This window comes from Trichomycterus rosablanca, chromosome 15 (genome assembly GCF_030014385.1).
Source record: "Trichomycterus rosablanca isolate fTriRos1 chromosome 15, fTriRos1.hap1, whole genome shotgun sequence".
NCBI lineage: Eukaryota > Metazoa > Chordata > Actinopteri > Siluriformes > Trichomycteridae > Trichomycterus > Trichomycterus rosablanca.
Genome location: NC_086002.1, coordinates 11,881,558 through 11,909,379, shown reverse-complemented (window position 1 = coordinate 11,909,379; position 27,822 = coordinate 11,881,558). Strand labels below are relative to the sequence as shown.

Genomic DNA, 27,822 nt, shown 5'->3' with positions numbered 1-27,822 from the left:
AACCCGATCCCCAGTCCTATCGTTTCACAACAGCAGTATCAAAAGCTCTGAGTATGAAACATACGGATATTTATAGATATTGAATTCCCACAAAACATTTAAAGTGTTGATGTTATGCTTTAGGTTATTGGTACCCAATGTGTTTATGTAAATAATCTGTGATGTCAATCAAAAGTAGACAAAACTGCAATATAAAATATCAATTCCATCTGATACCAATCCTGTCCCTAGTATAGTTAACGCATAAAGTCCATGTAGTTATAAAAATGTACACATTTGAAACATGTGGACTTCAAGGACACAGTAAATGCAATCAAATGAAACTATACAATAAACTGATTTTAATCAATAAATCATCTTTTAAATAGAAATATGGTTCATTGCACTTGTTAAAAAATTAATATGATTCTTTAAGGCAATAATGTGATTTTGTTTTTAAAAAAAGTCAAATATTCTGTACCATAGGCCTGATTTAGAATAGTAAAAATAACAATCTGCAATATTTATATATGTAAAGGACCTTCAAAAATACACAAACAGTATTTGTAACTATGTATATACCATGTGCATGGCATATTCACACTCAGTCAGGCACAGTACACACGACATATACAGTACACACATGCTGCTAAAGTTTACAAAGGTGTGTTCTTGGTATGTGCCCATAGTTATATCCACAAACATGCACACATACATATATACAATGTATAAAATAAATAAATACAGGAGGAAAATGCACTTGGTAAACAGTTCATGGTTTCCTTCAAATTGTATTTGGCACAGTCATTGACTCACCGTATTACTGATGAAGGAGAAAAGTCTATTTCACTAGTGGTCTTCCACTATCCCAGAATCCTTCCTGGCACCTTTAACAGGACAGTGGTGGAGTATGTGACAGAGCAGAGAGGGTGTCCAAACCCCAAACTCTTTGGTCTGGTGGACAGGTACACAGCAGGCTGTGTGGAACTGAACCAGCTGTTCCAGTCCAATTACTTGGTCCAAAAACCCCAGGCGATGTTTTAGCAGCCTATTGCAGCTCTGAGTCCGGTTATTACAGGGGGTGGCAGAGGTGTGGAGGTAAACAAAAACAAAAGCAGCTAATTTTTTTTACCCAAACCTCCAACCACCCCAACGGGGGCTAGACAGCACACTCGTGTTGTGCTGTGTGATTCACCTTTTTGTGGGCCACACAGTTTTGTGTCTGGTTAAGCAGGATGGCCGTCTCTTCAGTCACACCATCGTGCAGGTCGCTAAGAGTCAGTTCAATTTTGGTGTACTCACTGTCCGATGTCTGTGTCGTCTTATCCATGCGTGATGCCATCAGGGCATTCTGGTACTGCTGGCGGGTTACCTATGAAATGGTTTTAAAGACATATGCATTTAGACTGTTTTTTTTTTTTTTTTTATTAAATTAACTCAATGTAAAACTACATGTAATGTAATAACTGAGAATAATGTAATAACACAAATGTAATAAATTGCTGACAATGTAATACAATCTTCATCCAATAATGTAATAAATTGAAATATATATTTACTTATTTCATATGCTTGACTACTAGTAAATAGACTACTGAGAATATAATTTCCAAATAAACAATAGCAAAACACCAATTATTGTTACTCATTACTAGGACCCTATTAAATTCACATACAAGAAAATATCCTTTTTTATGGACCTCATTTTCCAAAAATCACAGATTTTCACATTTTACACTCATTTTACATTTTAAATAAAATAAATGGAGGCTACAATACACAGCACAGCTCACCTTAATACTTAAATGTAAACTAGAACATCCAGCTAAGTTAGAACATACAAACTCAGTTACCCGAGTCGTGTTTTTTAGCTGCTTTACACTTCAACATCTTGGACATTTTGTCCAACCAGATGCTAATTGCTACATTTGTGGTGTGGTGTGCTGACGATGTTTGATGTGTATGTTTACGTATTGAGTGCAATTTGTCCCTTTTGGGGATTCCATAATCAGTAGAAAAGTGTACTTCTCTACACATGTGATCATCTCTCTGTAGTCTGTGCTGCACATCAAAAGAGCAAACCAGTAAACTATTATGCTCCTGATAGTTTATCTACGTACAGTTTATTTCTTTCTTTATAAACTTAGCGAAGTCTAAAGACGCATGGTTACACTAGGACCACCTCATAGGGCAAATTAACCAATCAACGTGAGGCACTTGAATGCTACACGAATAAAAAAACGTTAAATAGCTAAATTTTGAATTTCACAGCAAATTGCATATTACATGGGAAACAACTCATTTCACTGTCCATGACGTGATTTTCATGGCAGAGAATTAGGTAGGGCTTTATTCATGACCAATAAAGCCAGTTTATTCATGATTAGTTGTGAACTGCTAGCTGCTCTCTGTAATCAAAATGCTAACACTGCCTACATAAAATTGCAGATGGTTTTATATATATTAAGATATTTGGTAACCATTAAATAAATGAATGAGAACAAAATCATATAAAATCTATAATTTGCTATAAATATCTATCTTATTTTGTAATAAACAATCTAATTTACTAATGATTTCTTAGCCGGACTGCTAACTTGGCTAGTCCTAAACACAAGGCAGTTTGAATATGATTCCTAAGGATTGTAAGAATATTTGTATTTTTTCACCTTGACATATATCAGGTCTGTGATTGCTCGGACCGTGTAGTCTGGTGCGTAGATCTGCAGAAAGGAGTTGAGCTGGTTGTTGCTGCTGCCCAGTGGGGGATTAATGGCTTCATTGCGGTCACTCCGGTTCAGAGAGTCAGAGTGGTTCAGTCCATATGGCCGAGGAGGAGACATGTTCTCTGCACATACAACACAAGGGTTTTTTTTATTCATTTATTTTTAATGTTTACTGGGTTTAGTGGGAAAGATAAGTGGTTTTTGTAGATCCTGTAATCAGTGTACAATCATATACTTTTAGGAACAACTCCAGTTGTATATGTACATATATACTAACAAACTACTGTACTTACTTCCATATATACTTGTGTTATGTGTATGTAAGCTGCTGAAACACTGTAATTTCCTTCAAGGATTAATAAAGTGTTATTCATTTTAGGTCAAAACTGAACATATACGTTTACATATAGCTGATGACACTTTTATAGCTTTAATAATAGTTTGGCTCCTGTGCTCAGGTGGTGAAGCAGTACTTCGGTTCAAAACTCAGCTCTGCCATCCAGCAGGCAAGGCGCCTACATGAACAACAAATGGGTGTTGTTCTAGAGGGGTGCTGGATGGGACCTCAAAACTGATGCAATTACCACCTCCGCTGGCTAACTAATAGCGCCTGTCTCTGTATACAAAGCTGATCCGCATATAATCTCGCTTCATGCAGGTGAAAAGAAGCAGTCGGCTACTGCACACGTGTCGGAGGGGGTGTGTGTTAGTCACAGCTCTCCTCAACCAGGGTGGAGATCAACATCAGTAGAGAGGAAGCATAATGCAGTCAGGTACTTGGATATGACCAGATTGGGAGAAAAATTGTATATATATATATATATATATATATATATATATAGCTATAACTGTCTATTAGAGCATCAGAGCAAAAACCTCATCAAAACAGTTCAACCGACCAATCAGACAAATTTTCTGCGGTAACAGTTTGTCTTCAGACCTTGACAACTGTGACCACTGTTTTGTTACTATTAAAAAGGTACAGTCAAACTTCCCTATTTACATGGACACCAAAGAAGTCACCAATATAGTCAATAAGCAAGGTTGAAAAAGACCGCTTACAGAGCACTGACCTAAACCCCACTGATCAATTTATTTCTTAATTTATTGTCTGTTTTATTACTGCTTACTCCTTTTCTGTGTCACAGTAGGTATGAAACACCCTGGACAGGTCACCAGTCCATCACAGGGCAAACACACATACCCACACATTCACACCTAGGGCAATTTTAGTATTTTAGTATAGGGGTAAGAAACATACACAGACACGAAGAGAACATGCAAACTCACTCACTCTTTCTTAACCGCTTATCCAAACAGGGTCCTGTTTGCTGGAGCCTATCCCAGCTTTTCAATGGGCGCAAGGCACACAGTAACACCCCGAACGAGGGGCCAGTCCATCGCAGGGCAGACACACACATAGACACACCCATTCACATATAGGGCAATTCAGTGTCTCCAATTAACCTGACTGCATGTTTTTGGACTGTGGGAGGAAACCGGAGCTCCCGGAAGAAAACCCACACAGACACGGGGAGAACATGCAAACTCCGCACAGAAAGGACCCGGACCGCCCCGCCTGGGGATCGAACCCAGGACCTTCTTGCTGTGAGGCGACATTGCTACCCACTGAGCCACCGTGCCACCCACATGCAAAGTCAAATGTCTATTTCAAATGTCAACTTTACCTGGGAATCGAAGCCAAGACCTCCTTGCTGTGAGGTGACAGTGCTACCCACCAAGCCACTGTGCCACCCCCCACTGAACAATGTTGGGAGAAATTGGAACGATGATGGTGAGCCAAGCTGTTTCATTTAACATCAGTGCCTGACTACACAAATGATCTCTTGGATAAATAGGCACAACACACACATACACACAAACACACACACAAACACACACACACCAGAATAATATGGACTGTTATAGCTCAGAAAGGTTTTGGAATGGAACATCCAGCAAGTTCATGGTCAGATGTACAGTGTATCACAAAAGTGAGTACACCCCTCACATTTCTGCAAATATTTCATTATATCTTTTCATGGGACAACACTATAGACATGAAACTTGGATATAACTTAGAGTAGTCAGTGTACAGCTTGTATAGCAGTGTAGATTTACTGTCTTCTGAAAATAACTCAACACACAGCCATTAATGTCTAAATAGCTGGCAACATAAGTGAGTACACCCCACAGTGAACATGTCCAGCTGGCACTGGGCAGCTGCAGTTCATTGAGGGAAACATGAATTCCAACATGTACTGTGACATTCTGAAACAGAGCATGATCCCCTCCCTTCGAAAACTGGGCCTCATGGCAGTTTTCCAACAGGATAACGACCCCAAACACAACCTCCAAGATGACAACTGCCTTGCTGAGGAAGCTGAAGGTAAAGGTGATGGACTAAACCCAATTGAGCACCTGTGGCGCATCCTCAAGTGGAAGGTGGAGGAGTTCAAGGTGTCTAACATCCACCAGCTCCGTGATGTCATCATGGAGGAGTGGAAGAGGATTCCAGTAGCAACCTGTGCAGCTCTGGTGAATTCCATGCCCAGGAGGGTTAAGGCAGTGCTGGATAATAATGGTGGTCACACAAAATATTGACACTTTGGGCACAATTTGGACATGTTCACTGTGGGATGTACTCACTTATGTTGCCAGCCATTTAGACATTAATGGCTGTGTGTTGAGTTATTTTCAGAAGACAGTAAATCTACACTGCTATACAAGTTGTACACTGACTACTCTAAGTTATATCCAAGTTTTATTTCTATAGTGTTGTCCCATGAAAAGATATAATAAAATATTTGCAGAAATGTGAGGGGTGTACTCACTTTTGTGATACACTGTATATATACAGTATTTAGAAAATGTAAAATACAGTTATAATCTGCTTAAACATTTGCCTCATATCTTACTGGAAACAAAACACAACCATTACAATGTAAAGAAATACACCAATCACAGAAAGACTTGGTGGGAAGGCAGGCATGCCTAGGTGGTGGCAGCAGCTGGACAGACTGAACCTTTACGACCTTCATAGAAACGACTAGTCCTGTTTTAATTAAACACAGCTTATTTTTTCCACTTCTTAAAATGGGTTGGCCTACCAACACACACACACACACACACTTTTCCCCTGACTCTTTCTTACTTTCACCCACATACACACACTAAATCACGGGTAGTGTTAATTCCACAATTTGATCGGAATGTATGTAATCCGTGTTTGGAGGTGAGGCCCTGCGCCCGTCTCGGTCTCAGGGGCCCTGCTCGCTGCCCTCTACGCTCAGGGTCAGCGTGTATATGCACGGGGTCAGAGTGTGTTTGTGTGTGTATGCCTGTTTGAGATCAGTGTATGTACAAGTCGGTGTGTGAAAAGGGGGAGATCGTATTTATTTTCCAAATACGGCCATATCGGTAGGGGGGATACTGTGAATTATGGTACATGGAACTATGGGGTGGAGGCGGTAAACTGAAGCACTGACCCACTTCTTAAAGAATATAAAACATACTTTTAATGTACACTACATGGCCAAAAGTATGTGAACTCCAAAACCATTAGTATAGACTATATTTACAATGGAATTGTATTATGTAGCACAGAGATTTTCCAGCTCCAAATAATTTTTCCTTTTACACCAAACATTACAGTTGGAATTAACCATGTGGCCATCTAGCTTTTGCCTAGCGCCTGTCAAACCAGCATTTATTGGATAATGAAATATCCAGAGAATGTGTTTGTGCTGCGTAAGTCCAATAGTGCTGTGCCTTACACAACTTTAGCTGATGCCTAGCAATGTACAAAGTGATTATAAAGCTTGTGTTCCTGTGCTGTTGATGCTCCCAGAGACGATATGGTGTTGCAACTGCTTGATGTTTTTTACAAAAACAGCACCTACAGTTGAATGGGCAACTCCAGCAAGTTACAAGTTTGAGGTCTGTCTTCCAAGAATAGTGACATCATATGACCAAGCCATGTTAAAGGTCACTGAAAACCAATTCCACCAATTAAATTGGATGACCAAATACTTATGGCCATGTAGCATGGCTACGCTGCCTGCTAACAGACCAACATATTCTATAGCAGATAATATAACTAAAAAAGAAATATATACACCTACACTGATTAGCCATAACATTAAAACCACCTCCTTGTTTCTACACTCACTGTCCATTTTATCAGCTCCACTTACCATATAGAAGCACTTTGTAGCTCTACAATTACTGACTGTAGTCCATCTGTTTCTCTGCATGCTTTGTTAGCCCCCTTTCATGCTATTCTTTAATGGTCAGGACCCCCACAGGACCACTACAGAGTAGGTATTATTTGGGTGGTGGATCATTCTCAGCACTGGAGTGACACTGACATGGTGGCGGTGTGTTAGTGTGTGTTGTGCTGGTATGAGTGGATCAGACACAGCAATGCCTATGTAGTTTTTAAACACCTCACTGTCACTGCTGGACTGAGAATAGTCCACCAACCAAAAATATCCAGCCAACAGCGCCCCGTGGCTAGAAGATGACCAACTCAAAGAGCAGCAATAGATGAGCGATCGTCACTGACTTTACATCTACAAGGTGGGCCAACTAGGTAGGAGTGTCTAATAGAGTAAACAGTGAGTGGACACGGTATTTAAAAACTCCAGCAGCACTGCTGTGTCTAATCCACTCATACCAGGACAACACACACTGCAGTCACTGCAGTGCTGAGAATGATCCACCACCTAAATAATACCTGCTCTGTGGTGGTCCTGTGGGGGTCCTGACCATTGAAGAACAGCATGAAAGCAGGCTAAAAAAGCATGCAGAGAAACAGATGGACTACAGTCAATAATTGTAGAACTTCAAAGTGCTTCTATATGGTAAGTGGAGCTGATAAAATGGACAGTGAGTGTAGAAACAAGGAGGTGGTTTTTATGTTATGGCTGATCAGTGTATGTATATAACAGTGTTTAATATTTAGTGATAAATGTAAGTATACAAATCATCTGAATAGACTAAATGTTAATTGGTTCTATACAAGTAAGCACTAATCAAATATAGTACACTCTAGCCATGCTAACAACATGCATGCTTGTATCCATGCTCAGATCAGATGGCATGCGACCAGCCGAAGCCAGTAATTAAGAGGCAAACAAACCAACCACAAACATTACCTGGAGATCCTCCAATTGACTCAGACCTCCTGATCCCACAATTGCGTGAAAGGGAGTGAGAAACTAGGGGAGGATAAGACCAAGAAACACAGAAGTCAAAAACAGAGACTGGCAAAACAGGGAGCATTACAATGAGGCTAACATCCAAGTCTAAACCAAACCACCAAAGACAAAACATGGGTGTCCTACATCGAATGGTGCGGACTGGTAGCAAAATGCACTATCTACCATCAACCAACAGAGGTCACATAACTCCCGCCACATTCCCTGTGTACGTGTGGCCCTGTCAGACTGCCCGCTCTTGCTGTTTAGTGTACTTGTGAGTACAAGACTGTGTCATTGTGAAAACATATACTGAATGTCCAGTAAACACACCGCTTTCATGGCTATCTCACTGTACCTTAGTTCATTCAGTGGGTTTATACACCAATCAGGCATAACATTATGACCACCTTCTTAATATTTTGTTGGTCCCCCCCTGCGATGCACTGTGTATTCTGACACCTTTCTATCAAAACCAGCATTAACTTCCCCGCTCTGATTAAGGAGAACAAAGCTAACCCACGCCCCCTCTAACACGTGGGCAGCATGCCATATGCATCTTATCACCTACACTTTGACGAGTGCAGTGCAGCTCAGCACTGTGTACGGAGAGACACACCCTGAAAGCACTCTTTTCTCATCTGTGCAGGCGCCATCAATCAGCCAGCAGAGGCCGTAATTGCATTAGTTATGAGAGAGTCCCTATCCGGCTCAATCCCACCCATATCTGAACAACAGGCCAATCGTTGTTCATGTGGCCGCTCGGCCCAGCCAGCAGGCAGAGCTGAGATTCGATACGATGTATTCGAGATCCCAGCTCTGGTTCCAGCGTGTGTTTTTACCACTGCGCCACCTGAGCGGCCGTCGTACCAACTTTTTAATGCCATCAGCAACAAATGTATTTAGTTGAGCACTTAGCCACTGATGCACCGCTGCTTTTTCATCATCATCACATGAAAATCTTCTTCTTCTTAAAGCTTCTTTAAGCGTCCCAAAAAAGTTGGAAATCAGATGGCGCTAAATCCGGACTATAAGCTCTCTCTCGGTCTCTTAGACACGACCTGTTACTACTCCTCCCACCCTCACCGTTTCCAATCGTTTCCCTTGTATAATGCCTGTAATGACTACAGAATCAAATATTTGTTATGGCCAATTGAGTCGGCTAACATAAACCCTATCATAAAGCTAAAGGGTGAGCTAAAGAGTATACTAGATATTCCTCAAGAGCCTGATAGATTCTCAAGAAGCCTCCAACCATTCTGGCTTAGCTATCAAATTCAGGAGTCCAGCTTCATCCAGTATTATAGGAGAAGTTTTAAATGCAGTGGTTCGGTAATTTTAAATGACTTTTGATAACTCAAGAGTTTACATACGAGGGATCATCAAAAAGTTTCCGCACTTTTATATTTTGGTTGGAAGCGGTGAGGGTGGGAGGAGTAGTAATTGGTCATGTCTGAGAGACTGAGAGAGAGCTTATAGTCTGGATGTAGCGCCACATTTTTTGATGCTCAAAGAAGCTTTAAGGGGAAGAAGACTTTCATGTGATGATAATGTGAAAGCAGCGGTGCATCAGTGGCTACGCGCTCAAAAGTGTGAAAACTTTTTGAAGAACCCTCGTACATTTGTAAAGCAGATGCATTTTGTGTCAAGAAAAGATTGTTCTAATACTGTGTTATTAACTTAATAAACTTAAATTAAAAGACAATGCAATAGACGTTTGTGACCCTAGATGATATACACTAATCAGCCATAACATTAAAACCACCTCCTCGTTTCTACACTCACTGTCCGTTGTATCAGCTCCATATACCATATAGAAGCACTTTGTTGTTCTACAACTAGTCCATCTGTTTCTCTGCATACTTTTTTAGCCCCCTTTCATGCTGTTCTTCAATGGTCAGGACCCCCACAGGGCCACCACAGAGCAGGTATTATTTAGGTGGTGGATCATTCTCAGCACTGCAGTGACAATGACATGGTGGTGGTGTGTTAGTGTGTTGTGCTGGTATAAGTGGATCAGACACAGCAGCGCTCCTGGAGTTTTTAAATACCGTGTCCACTCACTGTCCACTCGATTAGACACTCCTACCTAATTGGTCCACCTTGTAGATGTAAAGTCAGAGACGATCGCTCATCTATTGCTGCTGTATGAGTTGGTCATCTTTTAGACCCTCACCAGTGGTCACAGGACGCTGTTATATTTTTGGTTGGTGGATTATTCTCAGTCCAGCAGTGACACTGAGGTGTTTAAAAACTCCATCAGCGCTGCTGTGTCTGATCCACTCATACCAGCACAACACACACTGCAGTCACTGCAGTGCTGAGAATGATCCACCACCTAAATAATACCTGCTCTGTGGTGGTCCTGTGGGGGTCCTGATCTTTGAAGAACAGCATGAAAGCGGGCTAAAAAAGTATGCAGAGAAACAGATGGACTACAGTCAGTAATTGTAGAACTTCAAAGTGCTTCTATATGGTAAGTGGAGCTGATAAATTGACAGTGAGCGTAAAAACAAGGAGGTGGTTTTAATGTTATGGCTGATCAGTGTATACCAGTGACACTTTTACCAAAACAAATCTTCCCTACACTTCCACCCTACTTCTTGACTTGGACTCGAACTTTATCCTGAATAATTCTTCAACAATTTGCATACTATAAAGTCCCCTGTCCTCTTAGAAAGCATGAAACCGTCCCCTTTTACTTTATGGAACCCCCCCACCCACAAAGGTCATTCATACTGTATAGTGCAGTTAGTGCTCTCCTCCAAACATGTTCAGCATTTCAATGTGAAAGCTGTATTTACAAGTTTTTCCTTCCCTAACAGTCAGCTGTGGTGCTGTAGTTGTGCTCAGCTAGAGGGTAAAACATGAAAATGAAGTAATACTAGTTATATTAGCAGCACCAGAAACCAAACCTGCAGAGTCTGGAACATCTGTTATAGATTTTCAAGGTTAAAATCAGATCTGGATGGTTGAACATGTTCTTTATTGCTTCCACAAAGACAAAAGCTGAGAGTCTGACTTATACATTAAGCATCTACACTAATCAAACACCCCAAAAAACCTTTAAAAGGAGGGAGGAATGTAAACAAACAAGCTGCTCCTTAAGTTAAAGTCAAAGACTTAGAGTTAAAATGGCACAATTTTAATTTAAAATGTAAAAATAAAAATATTTGGTTGAAAAGAAAATATCTGCTGCGTACCTGAAGAAGCAGTGAGGGCCATCATCCCGTATGATGAAAATGCTCCAGATTCAAACTTCATCCCATCCTTCCCTGCTTCCACCTCCACTTTCCCCTGTAATGAAGTCAAATAATTAAAAGACGCTATTTTTTTAAATGCCATTAATTATACAGTGATTATGCAGTTTAATCTAGCTTGTAGTAGAATTAATCCTCGAGTATGCATCATTTTTGCAACTAGCAAAACAAAGGATAGCCTTAAGCAGGAATGTGAGCTTTGACCCATACATTCTGCACAAAATATGTGTCACCCAGAAAGACCTTGTTTCTGCTCTGTAAGCTCGAGCCTCACACTCCGGCCATGCTTAATACTTAAGAAAAGCTTATTTATGGTGTTTTACTCTCTTTCTCTGCCCTACACTGGCGAGAACTGACAAACCAGAATGCCAGCTGACCTGCAGGAGGAGGATGAAGTAATCCACAGGCTTGTTGCGGACATAAAGGTAATGTTCTACAGCCTTCTTGTTCTTCTCGTTGAACTTAAGCTCCTGGATGACGTTGGGGTGCTTCAGCAACCTCAGCAGAATCTTCTCAGACATGTGGACCAGGCCAAACGATTCCACCTCTGGAAAAAAAAATTAGACAAAATTCATGATATCTAATGATATCTAATATGAAAATGGGTCTCTGCTAGGTGGACATGCCTAAAATGTCAGAAATTTTAGCTAACGTCCAAGTAGGGGCCTAATATACAGATAATTCAGAAAGTATTCAGACCACTTGACTTTTTGTACACTTATTTTGTGGATTTGACTTTGAATGGATATAATTACTATTCTATCAAGTCAATCTAAATTAAATCAGTGATCAAAGATCAAGAAATGAAAATGAATTAATGTAAAATTCTCATTCAGACCCTTTATTTAATACTTCTACCTGTAATTCTTCTACATATATGTCATTTTTCTGCATAGATTTCTCACGCTCCAACATATTTAGTAAAGAACATCTGCAAACTGTGATCTTTAGGTGTTTCCACAGATGTCTGATGGGGTTTAGGTCTGAATTTCACTGTTGCCCCAAAGCAATTCCATTTGTTGTTTTTACTGCATGCATCGGGTCAATGTTCACCACTCTGAGTTTGTGCTCACTCTGAAGGAAATTTTCAATGACATTCTTCCTATTTGGCTTCATTTATCAATCCCCCAATTCTTATACGTTTTACTGTGCCTACAATAAGAAGCACCCCGTAGCATGATGCTGCCACCGCCATATTTCACTATAGAAATAGTATTAGCCATTGCCTGTTTTTTTTGCCAGACATTATGCTTGTTTTCCTTATGTTGCTAGAGTTCATTGTATGCTGTTAATCAAGTAACAAGTAGGCATTAGCCTTTTACTCAACAGGGGCCTCTGTCCGGCCATAAAGACCTGATTTATTAAATGCCCCTAAAATAGTTGTCCATCCAACAGTCCCCCATTTCTGCAAAAGAAATGTATAGCTTTTTCAGAGGGACCACTAGGTTCTTCCTTACCTTGCTTATATGCCCAATTTGGCTAAAAACACTTAAAGCCCTTGCCCTATTTGCCATAATTTGATTGAGAAGATCCACAGACAGTTGTGTGGATGTCATATCTTGGTTTCTATACTGGCAATGCAGTGTTACTTGTAGACCTTTATAGACTTAGGGGTGTGCCTTTCCAAACTATGTCCAATCAGTTCCTATTGGAGCCCAGTTACATTTCAGACATTAAAATTGGCCAACAACCTTGAAAAATCACTTTTCCAGTACCTTAACCAGTAAGCTACCACTGCACATAGCTGATAGATTCTAGTTTCCTTAAAAAAATAATACAAATTAAATTCAAACCAGTTTTAAGTTGTTATGGGTAATGATTGTGGGTTTAATTTTTAATGAATCTAATTATGATTTTTATCCATCAGTCCATATTCTCTAGCCAAATTGGCATTTGTATAATGTGCAGTTCTATAATATTTCAGTCTCTAACATTAAAATAAAATCACTAATCTACTCCACCATGTACAGCCACTTTTATTACCTTGCACCTACCTACTGGAGTTCTTCAACAACGTTTGGCTGGTTTCAGACAATTACCAATTAGCCACAGGGTCTTTACAATCCTAATAAAAATTTTAGAATTAATGGCTTGGAAAGCATATTTAACCCCTAATCTAGTCAGTCACTTCAAATAGACATTAAATGTGTAAAGTGCTCTCACCCTTGAAGCTAGTTGGAGATTTCTAGCCAGAGCCAGAGATTCATGTGTTGCTAGAACTTCCATACCTTAGTCTTAAAACACATCAACAGCTCACATACGTGTACATGCCACTTGTGTCTCAGTTGAAACAGAACCACTACTTTAGCACCAAGTCTAATGACTTGTCTACCTACACCAGTACAGGTTTTTAACTGAATAAGTATTTACTGGTCTATATATAATGCTAAACAAGTAAACAAACCAACTTCTACTGGTAAACCAACAACTCAATGGTAAACAAATCAATACCCAGTGGTTAACAAATTAAAAGGGCAATGGAATAAATCAACAACCTAGTGATAATCAACAGCCCATTGATGAACAAGTCAAAAACCCAGTGGTGAAAGGATTAACACACCAACAGCTCAGCTCAGAACTAATCAAATCATTCAATCACTAAGTGCTAAATTATTCAACTGTCCAATGTAAAGATGCTATATTGCCAAAATTATTTGGATATCTGACCATAACCTTGTTGGACTTTTGTCTATGTTATCTTTTTAGGTATAACAACAGCTACTCTTCTGAGGAGGAATTTGTGTCTATTCATTCAGAAGAGCATTATACGGCTGGATACTGATTTTGGTCAATTTACATTCCAGTCATTACAAAGCTGTACAGCGGTAGCAGCTGTGGCTCAGTTACAAACTTATGGGCTTATGCCTTCCTAAATTTGGCCAGCAGATGGGGCATGGAGGCGCAGATGATTAATGTGTCAGTTCCTCTTAACTTCTGACAAATCACTCCGCCTTACTGACTGTTAAATCACTCCGGTTGAAAATTTTTCTATTTATTATGGTTTCTTTCTCACAGATTTGAGAGTTCCATGATGCCAGGCATTATTTTTTCAGGGAAACCTGAGCTATGTCACGGCACTTTCGGGCCTCACTATAGAACCGCCATAGGAAAGCAATTTTCACAGCAGTGTGACATCCCTTTTCTGGAGCACTTTTCATGCATTGTTTTGAGGGTTCCCTATCTATTTTCTTTTTCCAAGAACTAAGTTGTCACAGATGGCCGGAGTAGCCTGTCATACTGTGACAACCAGTTTTCAGTCCTTCACTATTCATTCATTTTCTCTGTTGCAGGCTGCAGATGTTTTGTGTCTTTCAGTTGTTACTTTGTTTGTGTTATTTTGGCCACCACATTTATTTTTCCTTATGTCCTTTTTTTAAGTGGCTTTGTAGCCATAGTATTGTTCTACCTTAGTATTGGTCAAACATTCTGTGCTTGGATTCTTGCACTTCGTTCAACCCTCTCTCTGACTTTTAACTTCATGAGTTGCCTTTTCCAAAAGTCGTCTATAATAGGAATTGTGTTTTCTTATTAATTTTTATTAATTGTTTTATTATTTATTCATTATCAAAATCAATAAACAAATAGTCAAACGTTTAAAAACAATTTTGTAGTCACTTTTATTATAAAAAGCTGCTTTTTTAACTAACTCTACTCACTCACTTTCATAACCGCTTATCCAGTCAGGGTCGGGGAAGGGGGGGGGGGGGGGGGGGTGCAGTGCTGAAGCCTATCCCAGCTTTTTAATGGGCGCAAGGCACACAGTAACACCCTGGATGGGGCACCAGTCCATCGCATTGCACACACACACACACACACACACACACACACACATTCACCTATAGGGCAATTTAATGTCTCCAGTTAACCTGACTGCATGTTTTTGGACTTTGGGAGGAAACCGGAGCTCCCGGAGGAAACCCACGCAGACACGTGGAGAACATGCAAACTCCACACAGAAAGGGCCCGGGCCACCACGCATGGGGATCAAACCCAGCTGACTGAAATAGGTTTTTGGTGATCCCAGACCGCCGTCTTTATTACATTGACCTGCTTAGTCCCTTGACCATAAACCAGTTGAGCTTTTTGGGGTTTTAGGTTTGAATCAAAATGAAATCATTTCAACCAGCTCCCTGAACCTATAGGATACACTGCAGAAGGCACAATAGAGCACATAAAAATGTTTTTAATGTATAGTTTTATTGATTAGTACCAATAATTAAATGAGTAATGAGTAATTAAACAGTAAACCAATAAAACAATACTGTTATTAGAGCTAGATGTTTCCAACTTATACTATAATGACATGTAGATATCAGTGGCATCAGATGAGTGTTAAAGTCGATGCTACCCGTCCCAGGCCTTCCCTTCTCGGCAGGGCTAGCATGCTAACAAGCCAGTCACAAGGCCCACTGGGGGAAAATAAGCAGCCACGCAGTACACTTGCCTGTTGCTAGGAAACGCAGAGTAGCCAGTAGAAGCTGCGGTGATATTTTAACCTTCATTTCATTGTCTGTGGGTTTGAAGGCCGAGAAATCCTGCTTCCTTTCCCGATGGGTGATTTTCTTTTTTGTTTTGTTGTCGGCTAATGGAGAAGTTTGGGTAAGAGAAGAAAAAGAGAACTTTTTTAGAGACATTCTTGGATAAAGAGGGTTATAATCAAAACATTCAAATTATGAACAGAATTAATATTTAACTTCCTAACTAAAATCAAAACACAACTAAACTAATATTAAAAGTCTATAAGTTTGTTCTTCATTATATCAAGGCCTTAATGTTTGTAAAATTTATCTAAGATCCACTTACTGTATAAATCTGTTTCATCCAGAATCTCAGATTTGATTATTTCTTCTATGACGTCCTCTAAGGTAATGATGCCAAGCACCTCATAGAATGGATCCCCTTCCCCCTCATTGTTGACCCTCTGAACTATCGCCAGGTGAGACTTACCTGGAAAAAAGGCACAACACATGCTTGCTTTTGTTGTAATCAATAAGTAATACATTTAATTTAACTCTGTATCGGCAACAAATGCTTGAACCTCCCACAGAGAACAGAAGAGCAGTTTAGAACATGTACGAATCAGCTGTGAGATTAAAAGCTACGATGTTAAAAATGTATTTGTAAGTTACAATTGTTATCTTTACAATCTCCCAAAAATCTAGCAACAAATTAAAAAATGTTATAATGTGGTTTTAACTTAGAATCACATTTTTTTTCCTCTGAATTTCCCCCACAATTTCCTCCCCTAATCTAGTTGTATCCAATTACTCTGATTGCATTACGCTTCACCTCTACCGATACAACCCTCCACTGCTGACTGAGGAGCTTCGCAACTGACACACGCCCCCTCTGACATGTGAGCAGTACCGACTGCCTCTTTTCACCTGCACGAGGTGAATTCATATGCGGACCAGCCTTGTGCACGGAGAGCCACACCCTGATCAGCATTATTCCCCAACTCTGCCAGCAGAGGTCGTAATTGCACCAGTTATGAGGAACCCTGTCTGGCTTTTTCCCACTCTGTGAACAACAGCCAGTCGTTGTTCATGCGGCTGCCCAGCCAAGCCGGATGCCAGAGCTGAGATTCGGTATGATGTATTCGAAATCCCAGCTCTGGTGTGCTAGCATGTTTTACCGCTGCATCACCTGAGCAGCCGATTTTTTGACAATGTAAACATATGATCTCCAGACAACCGAATTCGATATCTTCCAACAAAACAAATTTACTAACAGTAACATTTTAAACTTGTAATCTACTACAAATTCCTACTACAGCCTTAAAATATTAATTGTTCTCTTTATTCTTTAAATTATTTATTTATGAAGTGTTGAGGGTAAAATCTCTCCTTCCAATAATAAATTATGAAACACTGTTGCGCTATTCACTTCTACAGTTTATAAAAAACCTAAATCCATTCTTCCACATAAATGAATAGATTGGATTAATTATGAGTAAAACACTATGATGTTTGAAAGAAGTGGTATGAAAGAATGGATTAATGAAAGACCTAAAGTGTTGTTGACATTAAGGGTGGTGGTAGCTCAGTGGGTAGGGTACAGGAATAGTAACTGAAAGGTTCACTAGTTCAATGCCACTGTTGGGCCCTTGAGCCTTGGGTCCCAACCCTCATTTGCCTGCATTGTATATGGTCACAATTGTAAGTTGCTTTGGTTAAAGGCGTCTGACAAATGTCTAAAATGTAAATTAAGGCTTATTACCCACCAACTAATAATGGTTCATTTATTGTTTAAAAAACGTTGACATTTTACCATCCAGCATAAGGTGAACACTTGACTTTTCTTTTCAGTGTTAACAAGAGACCACTGTTCCATGTACTTTTTAATGTGTGGTCAAACTAGACTTATTTTATATTGGCACAGAAAATTCACCATACTCAACTATAGTCCATCATGTTCATTGACAGTAACTAAGAGGCCACACTACAACTTAATTCTACTGTATTTAGCACTCTCTACAGCAGCAATGCATTAATTGCGGTGGTAGCTCAGTGGTTACGGTACTGGTTGCAGGTTCAAGCCTCACTACCGCCAAGTTGCTGTTGGGACCCCTGAGCAAGGCCCTTAACTCTCAATTGTTCACACTGTATTCAGTCATAATTGTAAGTCACTTTGAATAAAAGCGTCTGCTAAATGCCACAAATATAAATTAGTTGTAGCTGTATTGATATTTTTACACAGCTGAAAACCCACAATCATTTTTGGAAAGAACTCCACGTGGGTTTGTGTCTCATGTGACTGTATTACATAGTACACTACCCCCACTAATGCTACAAGTTCAAGAGTCTGATTATGGTTCCCATCTCTGAGTGTGCCTTAATTAATTTATTTACACAACACTGGGGAGCATTTATAACACTTTCTTACTAAAACTGGCATTTTTATTTTGTATATAAATATTTGGGCATACAAGTAGTTCACAGATACAGGCGTCAAATAAAGCAGGAATAACCAACCAGTCAAGAGGAAACAAAACCAGACATAAACCAGATAAACCAGTTAAATCTCTTAATTATCTATTTTTATTTCCCAGGAATTGTGTAAAATCAACATAGGAAAAAAATCTATTTACAAATGCTGTTAAAGCAAAATGCTAAACAAATACTTTGCCTTTTCTCAGCTTGTGATCATTTTAAAGGAATTTTCCAGAGGGCCAGGCTAATATTAGCCCTGAAATGAAGTTTCCATTCCACTTGGGCAGTATTCTCACCAAACCCACTGTTAGCTGACGTGAGCTCTCTCAGAGACGGCCGTTTACATGCAGATGACCGTTTGCTGCAATAGTAGGAAATAGGAAGCACTTAGTGGCGAATGCAGTAACAACAAACCTACAGTGTGGTGTGTTACTGTGTCGTTACTCCAGTTTTGCTGAATTTACCCAAGGACTGAAAACCAACAGTCACAATGTTGCACTCTTAACAGAACACTGGATACTACAGTACTACACTTGCGATGGGGGCAATTTAGGGCTAGTAATGAGATGAAAAATTAAATAATGATGTGATTCCAAACAGGTGATATCAACAGGTGATTATAATCATGGTTTGGTACAAATCAGCATCCAGGAAACAATGTACCTCAAAGAAAGAATGGAAGGGATTTGCATATTTCTCCCTCTACAGTGCATAATATCATTAGACCATTCAAGGAATCGAGAGGAATTTCAGTGCCTTCAAGACGTCATCTTTTCCAGGGATGTCCATGAATTTTTCAACAAAACGAAGCAAAACCACATGCTGCACACATTACAAAGGCATGGCTACAAAAGAAGAGGGTACCTGTGCTGGACTGGCCTGCCGATAGTCCTGACCTGTCCCCAATAGAGAATGTGTAGAGAATTTTGAAATGGAAAATGTGACAATTACCCTGTACTGTTGCACATCTTAAGACGTGTTTGCAGGAAGAATGGGACAAAATAAAAGCTGAAACACTAAATCACTTGGTCTCCTCTGTGCCAAAACGTCTTTTAAGTGTGGTGAAAAGGAATGGCGACATTACAAAGTGGTAAATGCTTTACTGTCCCGAGTTTTTTTTAATTATTCGCATTTTCCATAGTCACAACTTTTTCTGATTTGGGGTTGTAAAATAGCTGTTTAGCTTTAATTGCTATACCCATCTTCTGCAGGGAGGACAATAACATTGAATACAAAAAACTACAAAAAACGATGTCAGTTGCAAACCGTTTGTATTCTTTGTCCCCAAATTATTAAAAAGTGTAATAAATTGAAAAGCTGATTTTATATAGTTTTAAAAAGCGCTATATAAATAAAGTTGACTTGACTTGACCTGACTTGACTAGTCTAACAACAAAAACAATTCTGACTATATAAAATCAGCTTTTCAATTAATTACACTTTTTAATAATTTGGGGACGAAGAATACAAACGGTTTGCAACTGACACACGCCCCCTCCAGCACGTGAGCAGTACCGACTGCCTCTTTTCACCTGCACGAGGTGAGTTCATGTGCGGATCAGCCTTGTGCACAGAGAGCCACACCCTGATCGCATTATTCCTCTACTCTGTGCCATCAATCAGCCAGCAAAGGTCCTAATTGCACCAGTTATGAGGGACCCTGGTCTGGCTTTCCCATCCCTGAACAACAGCCAAACGTTGTTCATGTGGCCGCCCAGCCCAGCCGGATGGTAGAGCTGAGATTCGATACAATGTATTTTTGAAATCCCAGCTCTGGTGTGCTAGCGTACTTTGCCGCTGCGCCACCTGAGCGGCACACAAGTTTATTTTTGACACAATGACCATTATTTTGTTAATTACTTACAATGGCTAGGTTATCTAGCAAGCTGATGCTGCCTTAAAACATCATTATAAGCTCCTAATTTACAAGTATGATGTTTAAAAGCACAACATAGTATACATTAACCAACCACCATTAAGAACACCTTTACACTTTTAATCATGCAGTCATGTGGCAGCAGCCTAATGCATATGATCATACAGAGATGAGTCAAGAGCTTTACGATCCTAATGACTTTGCTTTGTTGGTGCCAGAAAAGTTGGTTTGGAATGTCAGAACTGTTAATCTACTAGGTTTTATACACAAGGGTTTTAACAGAATGATACACAGAATAAAACAAGCATTTAGTTAGCAACTATTTTATGAAAAGTGTCTTGCTGTTGGGGAAAAATCATACTGATCTTTGGGGCAGATTACCATTTTAGCACAAATTTCACACAATGTTTCACTTCTAATGGCTAAGAACAGGAATCTGAGGCTATAGTTGGCACAAGCTTACAGAAACTGGACGGTTTAAGACTGGAAAAACTTAGTTGCCCATACTTTAGTCTGATAAATCACAGGTTCAGCTGCAATATTCAAATGATAAGGTCAAATTCAACAGAACTGGATGATAAACGTTACAATTAATTCAGTGTACTTTAATGGCCTTCTCAATCACCACATATGAATTCAATATAGAACTTATGTGATATGAAAGGACATGAACCAAATAAACCAAATCTCAAAATAATGTTTTTAACATCCTGTGAAGTCCATGCCACAAAATTTGAGGCTGTTATGACAGCAAAGATATAAAGTATGAATGCAATGTTTCCAAATGGGTGTTGTAGAAAATAAACATGTAACAATAATTACAACCCCAAATTAGAAAAAGTTGGGACAGCATGGAAAATGCAAATAATAAAAAAAAACAGAGTTTCTTACATTTACTTTGACTTTTATTTGATTGCAGACAGGATGAACCTGAGATATTTCATGTTCTCTCTGCTCAACTTCATTTCATTTATTAATAAACATCCATTCGTGCATTTCAGGCCTGCAACACATTCCAAAAAAAGTTGGGACAGTAAAGCATTTACCCCTTTGTAATGTTGCCATTTCTTTTTACCACACTTAAAAGACGTTTTGGCACCGAGGATATCAAGTAATTTAGTGTTTCAGCTTTTATTTTGTCCCAATCTTCCTGCAAACACGTCTTAAGATGTGCAAACAGTACGGGGTCGTCGTTGTTGCATTTTTTGTTTCAAAATTCTCTATACATTCTCTATTGGGGACAGGTCAGGACTGCAGGCAGGCCAGTCCAGTACCCGTACCCTCTTCTTTTGCAGCCATGCCTTTGTAATGTGTGCAGCATGTGGTTTTGCATTGTGTTGTTGAAAAATACATGGACGTCCCTGGAAAAGATGACGTCTTGAAGGCAGCACATGTTGCTCTAAGATCTCAATGTACTTTTCTGCATTAATGCTGCCATCACAGAAGTGTAAATGACCTTTGCCAAGGGCACTGACACAACCCCATACCATGACAGACCCTGGCTTTTGGACTTGTTGCTGATAACAGTATGGATGGTCCTCTCGTCATTGATCCGGAGCACACGGTGTCTATTTTTTTCCAAAAAAGACCTGGAATGCTGATTCATCTGATACACAGTACATGTTTCCACTGTGTGATGGTCCATCCTATATGCCTCCGAGCCCAGATCAAGTCAACGCCGCTTCTGGACATGGTTAACATAAGGCATCATTTTTTGCACAGTAAAGTTTTAAGTGGTATTTGTGCATGTAGTAACTCTGTATTGTAGTTCTTGACAAAGGTTTGCCAAAGTAATCCCTCACCCATGTGGTTATATCAGCTATTGTTGAGTGGCGGTTCTTGATGCAGTGCCGTCTGAGGGATCGAGGATCACGGGCGTTCAGCTCAAGCTTGCACCCTTGGCTTTTACGACACTGAAATTCCTCCCGATTCCTTGAATGGTTTACATTTACATTTTACATTTACAGCATTTAGCAGACGCTTTTATCCAAAGCGACTTACACAATGAGCCGAACACGATGAGCAATTAAGGGTTAAGGGCCTTGCTCAGGGACCCAACAGTGGCAACTTGGTGGTGGCGGGGCTTGAACCGGCAACCTTCTGTTTACTAGTCAAGTACCTTAACCACTGAGCTATCACTCAATGATATTATGCACTGTAGAGGGAGAAATATGCAAATCCTTTTCAATCTTTCTTTGAGGTTCATTGTTTTTAAACATTTCAATCATTTTCTCACACATTTGTTGACAAACTGGAGATCCTCTGATCATCTTTGCTCATCAAAGGCTTTTGTACCAAACCATGATTACAATCACCTGTTGACATCACCTGTTTGGAATCACATCATTATTTAGTTTTTTCACCTCATTAGTAGCCCTAAATTGCCCCCTTCACAAATTTTTTTTGGAATGTGTTGCAGGCCTGAAATGCAGGAATGGATGTTTATTAATAAATGAAATTAAGTTGAGCAGACAAAACATGAAATATCTCAGGTTCAAACTGTCTGCAATCAAATAAAAGTCAAAGTAAATGTAAGGAACACAGCATTTTTATTTTATTTGCATTTTCCATGCTGTCCCGACTTTTTCTGATTTGGGATTGTCCCGTTTGAATGTTATCTCAAAACATATGATCACTGATGAAAAAATAGCGTGTTTTTAAAATGTTAACACAATTTGGCTTAATTTTTAGAGAATAATGGGCTTAATATGGGCTTAAATAGAGACATGACTGTTTAAAGTAAGACATTATGCTTTTGAAATCTTTTCCCTTAAAAATCCACTAGAAAATTATAGACATTTAGATTGTGTTAACAAATTCCACCAATACCATTCCATATAATAGGAACTAATGATGGGTCCAGGGAGACTTTAAAATGATACCAGTTATACAAATATACAAACATAATCTGCTTATCTCTGCTTCCTTTAGAATAGCCACATTCTTTCCATTTTGAAGAAATAGGATGGGTTGAGAAACAAAAGCATGAGCACATTGTGTTCATTCATAGCCCCTAGGCTTTTTATAAATAAATCTATATCTTTTTTAAGAGTAATGTGGTTAGGGTGACCCATACGACTTGAAGGACAGTAATGGACATTTGGTAGCCTTCAGAAGACAGAGCAATGGGCAAAACCTAAACAATCTAAACAGAGATTTTCCATGATGCACAGCTGGGACACTAACCCCAAATTCAGTCATGGAATCCATCTCCAGGTCCTGGTTTGCTATTTAAACCAATAATATCTGTCTGCTAGGGGTGTTATACATTGATCAGCCATAACATTAAAACCACCTCCTTGTTTCTACACTCATTGTCCATTTTATTAGCTCCACTTACCATATAGAAGCACTACAATTACTGACTGTAATCCATCTGTTTCTCTGCATGCCTTGTTAGCCCCCTTTCACCCTGTTCTTCAATGGTCAGGACCCCCACAGGACCACCACAGAGCAGGCATTATTTGGGTGTTGGATCATTCTTGGCCCTGCAGTGACACTGACTTGGTGGTGGTGTGATAGTGTGTGTTGTGCTGGTATGAGTGGATAAGACACAGCAGTGCTGCTGGAGAAAATTATTTGCCACCAACCAAAAATATCCAGCCAACAGCGCCCGTGGGCAGCGTCCTGTGACCACTGATGAAGGTCTAGAAGATTACCTCAAACATGATGCTCAAACAGCAGCAATAGATGAGCGATCATCTCCGACTTTACGTCTACAGGGTGGACCAACTAGGTAGGAGTGTCTAACAGAGTGGACAGTGAGTGAGATTTAAAAACTCCAGCAGCACTGCCAGGTTGCCACTGTTGGGCCCTTGAGCAAAGTTCTTAACACTCATATTTCTGTAAGTCGCTTTGGATAAAAGCGTTTTCTAAATGCCTAAAAAGTAAAATAGCCTTTCATCAATGTACAATTTTATTTAAAGGAAGCTGATGGCTTCATATTTTTGACTGGAACACTGTTATCCTCCCAGCATTGACTGCCAGGTTGCCACTGTTGGGCCCTTCAACAAGGCCCTTAACCCTCAATTGCTTAGATAATAAACTGTCACAGTACTGTAAGTCGCTTTGGATAAAAGCGTCTGCTAAATGGCGAAAAGGTAAATGTAATGTAAAGCTGTCGATCCCAAAAACGCTGCTACACCTGATACACTCATACCAGAACAACAAACACTACCAAGTTATGGTCATTGCAGTGCTGTGAAAGATCACGCACTCTCTCACTCACTTTCTTAACCCCTTATCCAATTAGGGTCAAAAAAGGGGGGTCACTTGTGCTGGAGCCTATCCCAGCTTTTCAATGGGCGCAAGGCAAACAGTAACACCCTGGACGGGCCGCCAGTCCAACGCAGGGCGGACACACATACAGTGTATCACAAAAGTGAGTACACCCCTCACATTTCTGCAGATATTTAAGTATATCTTTTCATGGGAGAACACTGACAAAATGACACTTTGACACAATGAAAAGTAGTCTGTGTGCAGCTTATATAACAGTGTAAATTTATTCTTCCCTCAAAATAACTCAATATACAGCCATTAATGTCTAAACCACCGGCAACAAAAGTGAGTACACCCCTAAGAGACTACACCCCTAAATGTCCAAATTGAGCATTGCTTGTCATTTTCCCTCCAAAATGTCATGTGACTCGCTAGTGTTACTAGGTCTCGGGTGTGCATAGGGAGCAGGTGTGTTCAATTTAGTAGTACAGCTCTCACACTCTCTCATACTGGTCACTGAAAGTTCCAACATGGCACCTCATGGCAAAGAACTCTCTGAGGATCTTAAAAGACGAATTGTTGCGCTACATGAAGATGGCCAAGGCTACAAGAAGATTGCCAACACCCTGAAACTGAGCTGCAGCACAGTGGCCAAGATCATCCAGCGTTTTAAAAGAGCAGGGTCCACTCAGAACAGACCTTGCGTTGGTCGTCCAAAGAAGCTGAGTGCACGTGCTCAGCGTCACATCCAACTGCTGTCTTTGAAAGATAGGTGCAGGAGTGCTGTCAGCATTGCTGCAGAGATTGAAAAGGTGGGGGGTCAGCCTGTCAGTGCTCAGACCATACGCCGCACACTACATCAAATTGGTCTGCATGGCTGTCACCCCAGAAGGAAGCCTCTTCTGAAGTCTCTACACAAGAAAGCCCGCAAACAGTTTGCTGAAGACATGTCAACAAAGGACATGGATTACTGGAACCATGTCCTATGGTCTGATGAGACCAAGATTAATTTGTTTGGTTCAGACGGTCTCAAGCATGTGTGGCGGCAATCAGGTGAGGAGTACAAAGATAAGTGTGTCATGCCTACAGTCAAGCATGGTGGTGGGAATGCCATGGTCTGGGGCTGCATGAGTGCAGCAGGTGTTGGGGAGTTAAATTTCATTGAGGGACACATGAACTCCAATATGTACTGTGAAATACTGAAGCAGAGCATGATCCCCTCCCTCCGGAAACTGGGTCGCAGGGCAGTGTTCCAGCATGATAATGACCCCAAACACACCTCTAAGACGACCACTGCTTTATTGAAGAGGCTGAGGGTAAAGGTGATGGACTGGCCAAGCATGTCTCCAGACCTAAACCCAATAGAACATCTTTGGGGCATCCTCAAGCGGAAGGTGGAGGAGCGCAAAGTCTCGAATATCCGCCAGCTCCGTGATGTCGTCATGGAGGAGTGGAAAAGCATTCCAGTGGCAACCTGTGAAGCTCTGGTAAACTCCATGCCCAGGAGAGTTAAGGCAGTTCTGGGAAATAATGGTGGCCACACAAAATATTGACACTTCAGGAACTTTCACTATGGGGTGTACTCACTTTTGTTGCCGGTGGTTTAGACATTAATGGCTGTATATTGAGTTATTTTGAGGGAAGAATAAATTTACACTGTTATATAAGCTGCACACAGACTACTTTTCATTGTGTCAAAGTGTCATTTTGTCAGTGTTGTCCCATGAAAAGATATACTTAAATATCTGCAGAAATGTGAGGGGTGTACTCACTTTTGTGATACACTGTACATACACACACATACTCACACCCATTCACCTATAGGGCAGTTCAGTGTCTCCAATTAACCTGACTGCATGTTTTTGGACTATTGGAGGAAACCGGAGCTCCCGGACGAAACCCACATGGGGAGAACATGCAACTCCATACAGAAAGGATCCGGACCTTCTTGCTGTGAGGCGACAGTGCTACCCACCGAGCCACCGTGCCGCCCTTGTGAAAGATCAGTCATCCGGATTAATATCTGGTCACTGGGGGTCCTAAAGGAATTAATTTTTACTAGGGCTGTCGTTAATCACGTTAATTAACGCGATTAACGCGTTACAATTTTAATCGCGATTAAAAAAATTAATCAAGATTAAAATTTTTAATCTAACTATTTTTATTTGGCTGTTTGTGCCACATACATGTGTGTCGCTGTGGTAATTAACTGTATTTCAGATTAATTAGGATGTAAAGCGCATGAACTGTCCGATGATAAACTACTTTTAGCGGTTTTCACTTTTTTTACGTGTTGATGAAAAGATGAATGAAATCACGCAAGCTTTGTAACGAGTATTTCCATTGGCTGCTAGACCTGTCCATCAAAACCGTGTAGCTCTGCCTCCTCCCCCTCCGATAAAAAGTGAAACTCTGTGTGATGTTTCATCTCTACAGTTTATTCAGGTTATTCTATCATGGTTATAAACATGATTTATATTTGTGATGTTTGTAGTTTTCTAAAAATACATTCGTATCTGATATTTATATGGACTAAGCGTTTACATGGACTGTTTAAATTAACACTTTTTTTATATAGCTACAGTCAATTACTTATAGATAATGTCTGCTAACTTGACTGTTTCAGGTATTTATAGGTGTTTAAATGGTAATTTAGAACAGTGTTTCCCAGTATTCTTTCTGCACAAACACAGTATTAAAGAGTTTTCTTAATAGATCTATGAAATAATCATATCTGTGTTTTGATGCTTTATTGATGCCTTATATTAGATCAAAACATTGTGGTTGGTGCACCTGTTTTCAGTGTCAGGGTCATGAACAGGAAAAGATCCTCACTTTTGTCAGATAATGTGCTTTCTACAATGAATTTAGATTTAATAATTTTATCATATTTTATTAATGTTTTATTGGTAAACACGTTCTTGCAATAACAATGTGCATAACTGTTCAAATTTTGCTTAATTATTAGTTTGCGATTAATTGAGATGAATACATATATATTAGGGCTGTCACACGATTAAAAATTGTAATCGCAATTGATCGCGATTAATTTTGTTCTTTAATCGCGATTAATCTCGATTAAATTTTTTAATCGTGTGACAGCCCTAATTTTTACTAATGGATGCGGTAGAAGGGGTGACAAAATATACAGAGCAACATACAGGCTACAGTTACTAATCATATCTCAACAGTGAGCATCTACATGGTAGTTACGTCTTAGAAATTGGCCAATTAATGTGTATATAAGGTGGTTGTATTTAATAAAGTGGCTCTATAAACAGAGGAGGGGAAAATGTGAGGGTCCTGTAGGAGTCCCTTTCCATTGATGGGTGGGATACGAAGATTTAGGTGGTGGGAAAGATTTACAAAGCAACAAATGGGCAACAGTCAGTAATTGTACCATGTGTAAGATATGTAAAAAGTCTTGTGTTGCAGTTAAATACATAACATGTAAGGTTTGAGTGTAGAATTTAGTATTTGAAAATGATTGTGAGAAGATACATTCCTCACTAGTGGAATTCTGATGAGTCAGAGCTCTGAAACTTGACTCAGGCAATACAAGTTTACACTGTGTTGTGTATCAGGGGAGCCATTATGTAATACAACCCTAAACCCATTATATCCCGC

At 39.9% G+C, this 27,822-nt stretch overlaps 1 protein-coding gene across 2 annotated transcripts in view; it reads right to left on the bottom strand.

The window, feature by feature from the left end:
- Window positions 1–326: 326 nt before the first annotated feature.
- The window catches only part of cnnm2b (cyclin and CBS domain divalent metal cation transport mediator 2b), a 58,416-nt gene continuing 30,920 nt past the window's right edge, over window positions 327–27,822 (bottom strand). The window contains exons 2-8 of one of the 2 annotated variants that reach the window (XM_063009417.1): window positions 15,970–16,113; window positions 15,611–15,748; window positions 11,544–11,713; window positions 11,110–11,203; window positions 7,865–7,927; window positions 2,649–2,827; window positions 327–1,351 (exon numbers count right to left, since the gene is read on the bottom strand). In XM_063009417.1, coding sequence (XP_062865487.1) covers window positions 1,139–1,351; window positions 2,649–2,827; window positions 7,865–7,927; window positions 11,110–11,203; window positions 11,544–11,713; window positions 15,611–15,748; window positions 15,970–16,113 — 1,001 coding nt within the window. In that variant the 3' untranslated portion in view covers window positions 327–1,138. The remainder of the gene's footprint in view (window positions 1,352–2,648; window positions 2,828–7,864; window positions 7,928–11,109; window positions 11,204–11,543; window positions 11,714–15,610; window positions 15,749–15,969; window positions 16,114–27,822) is intronic. The other variant, XM_063009418.1, reaches the window with a different exon arrangement.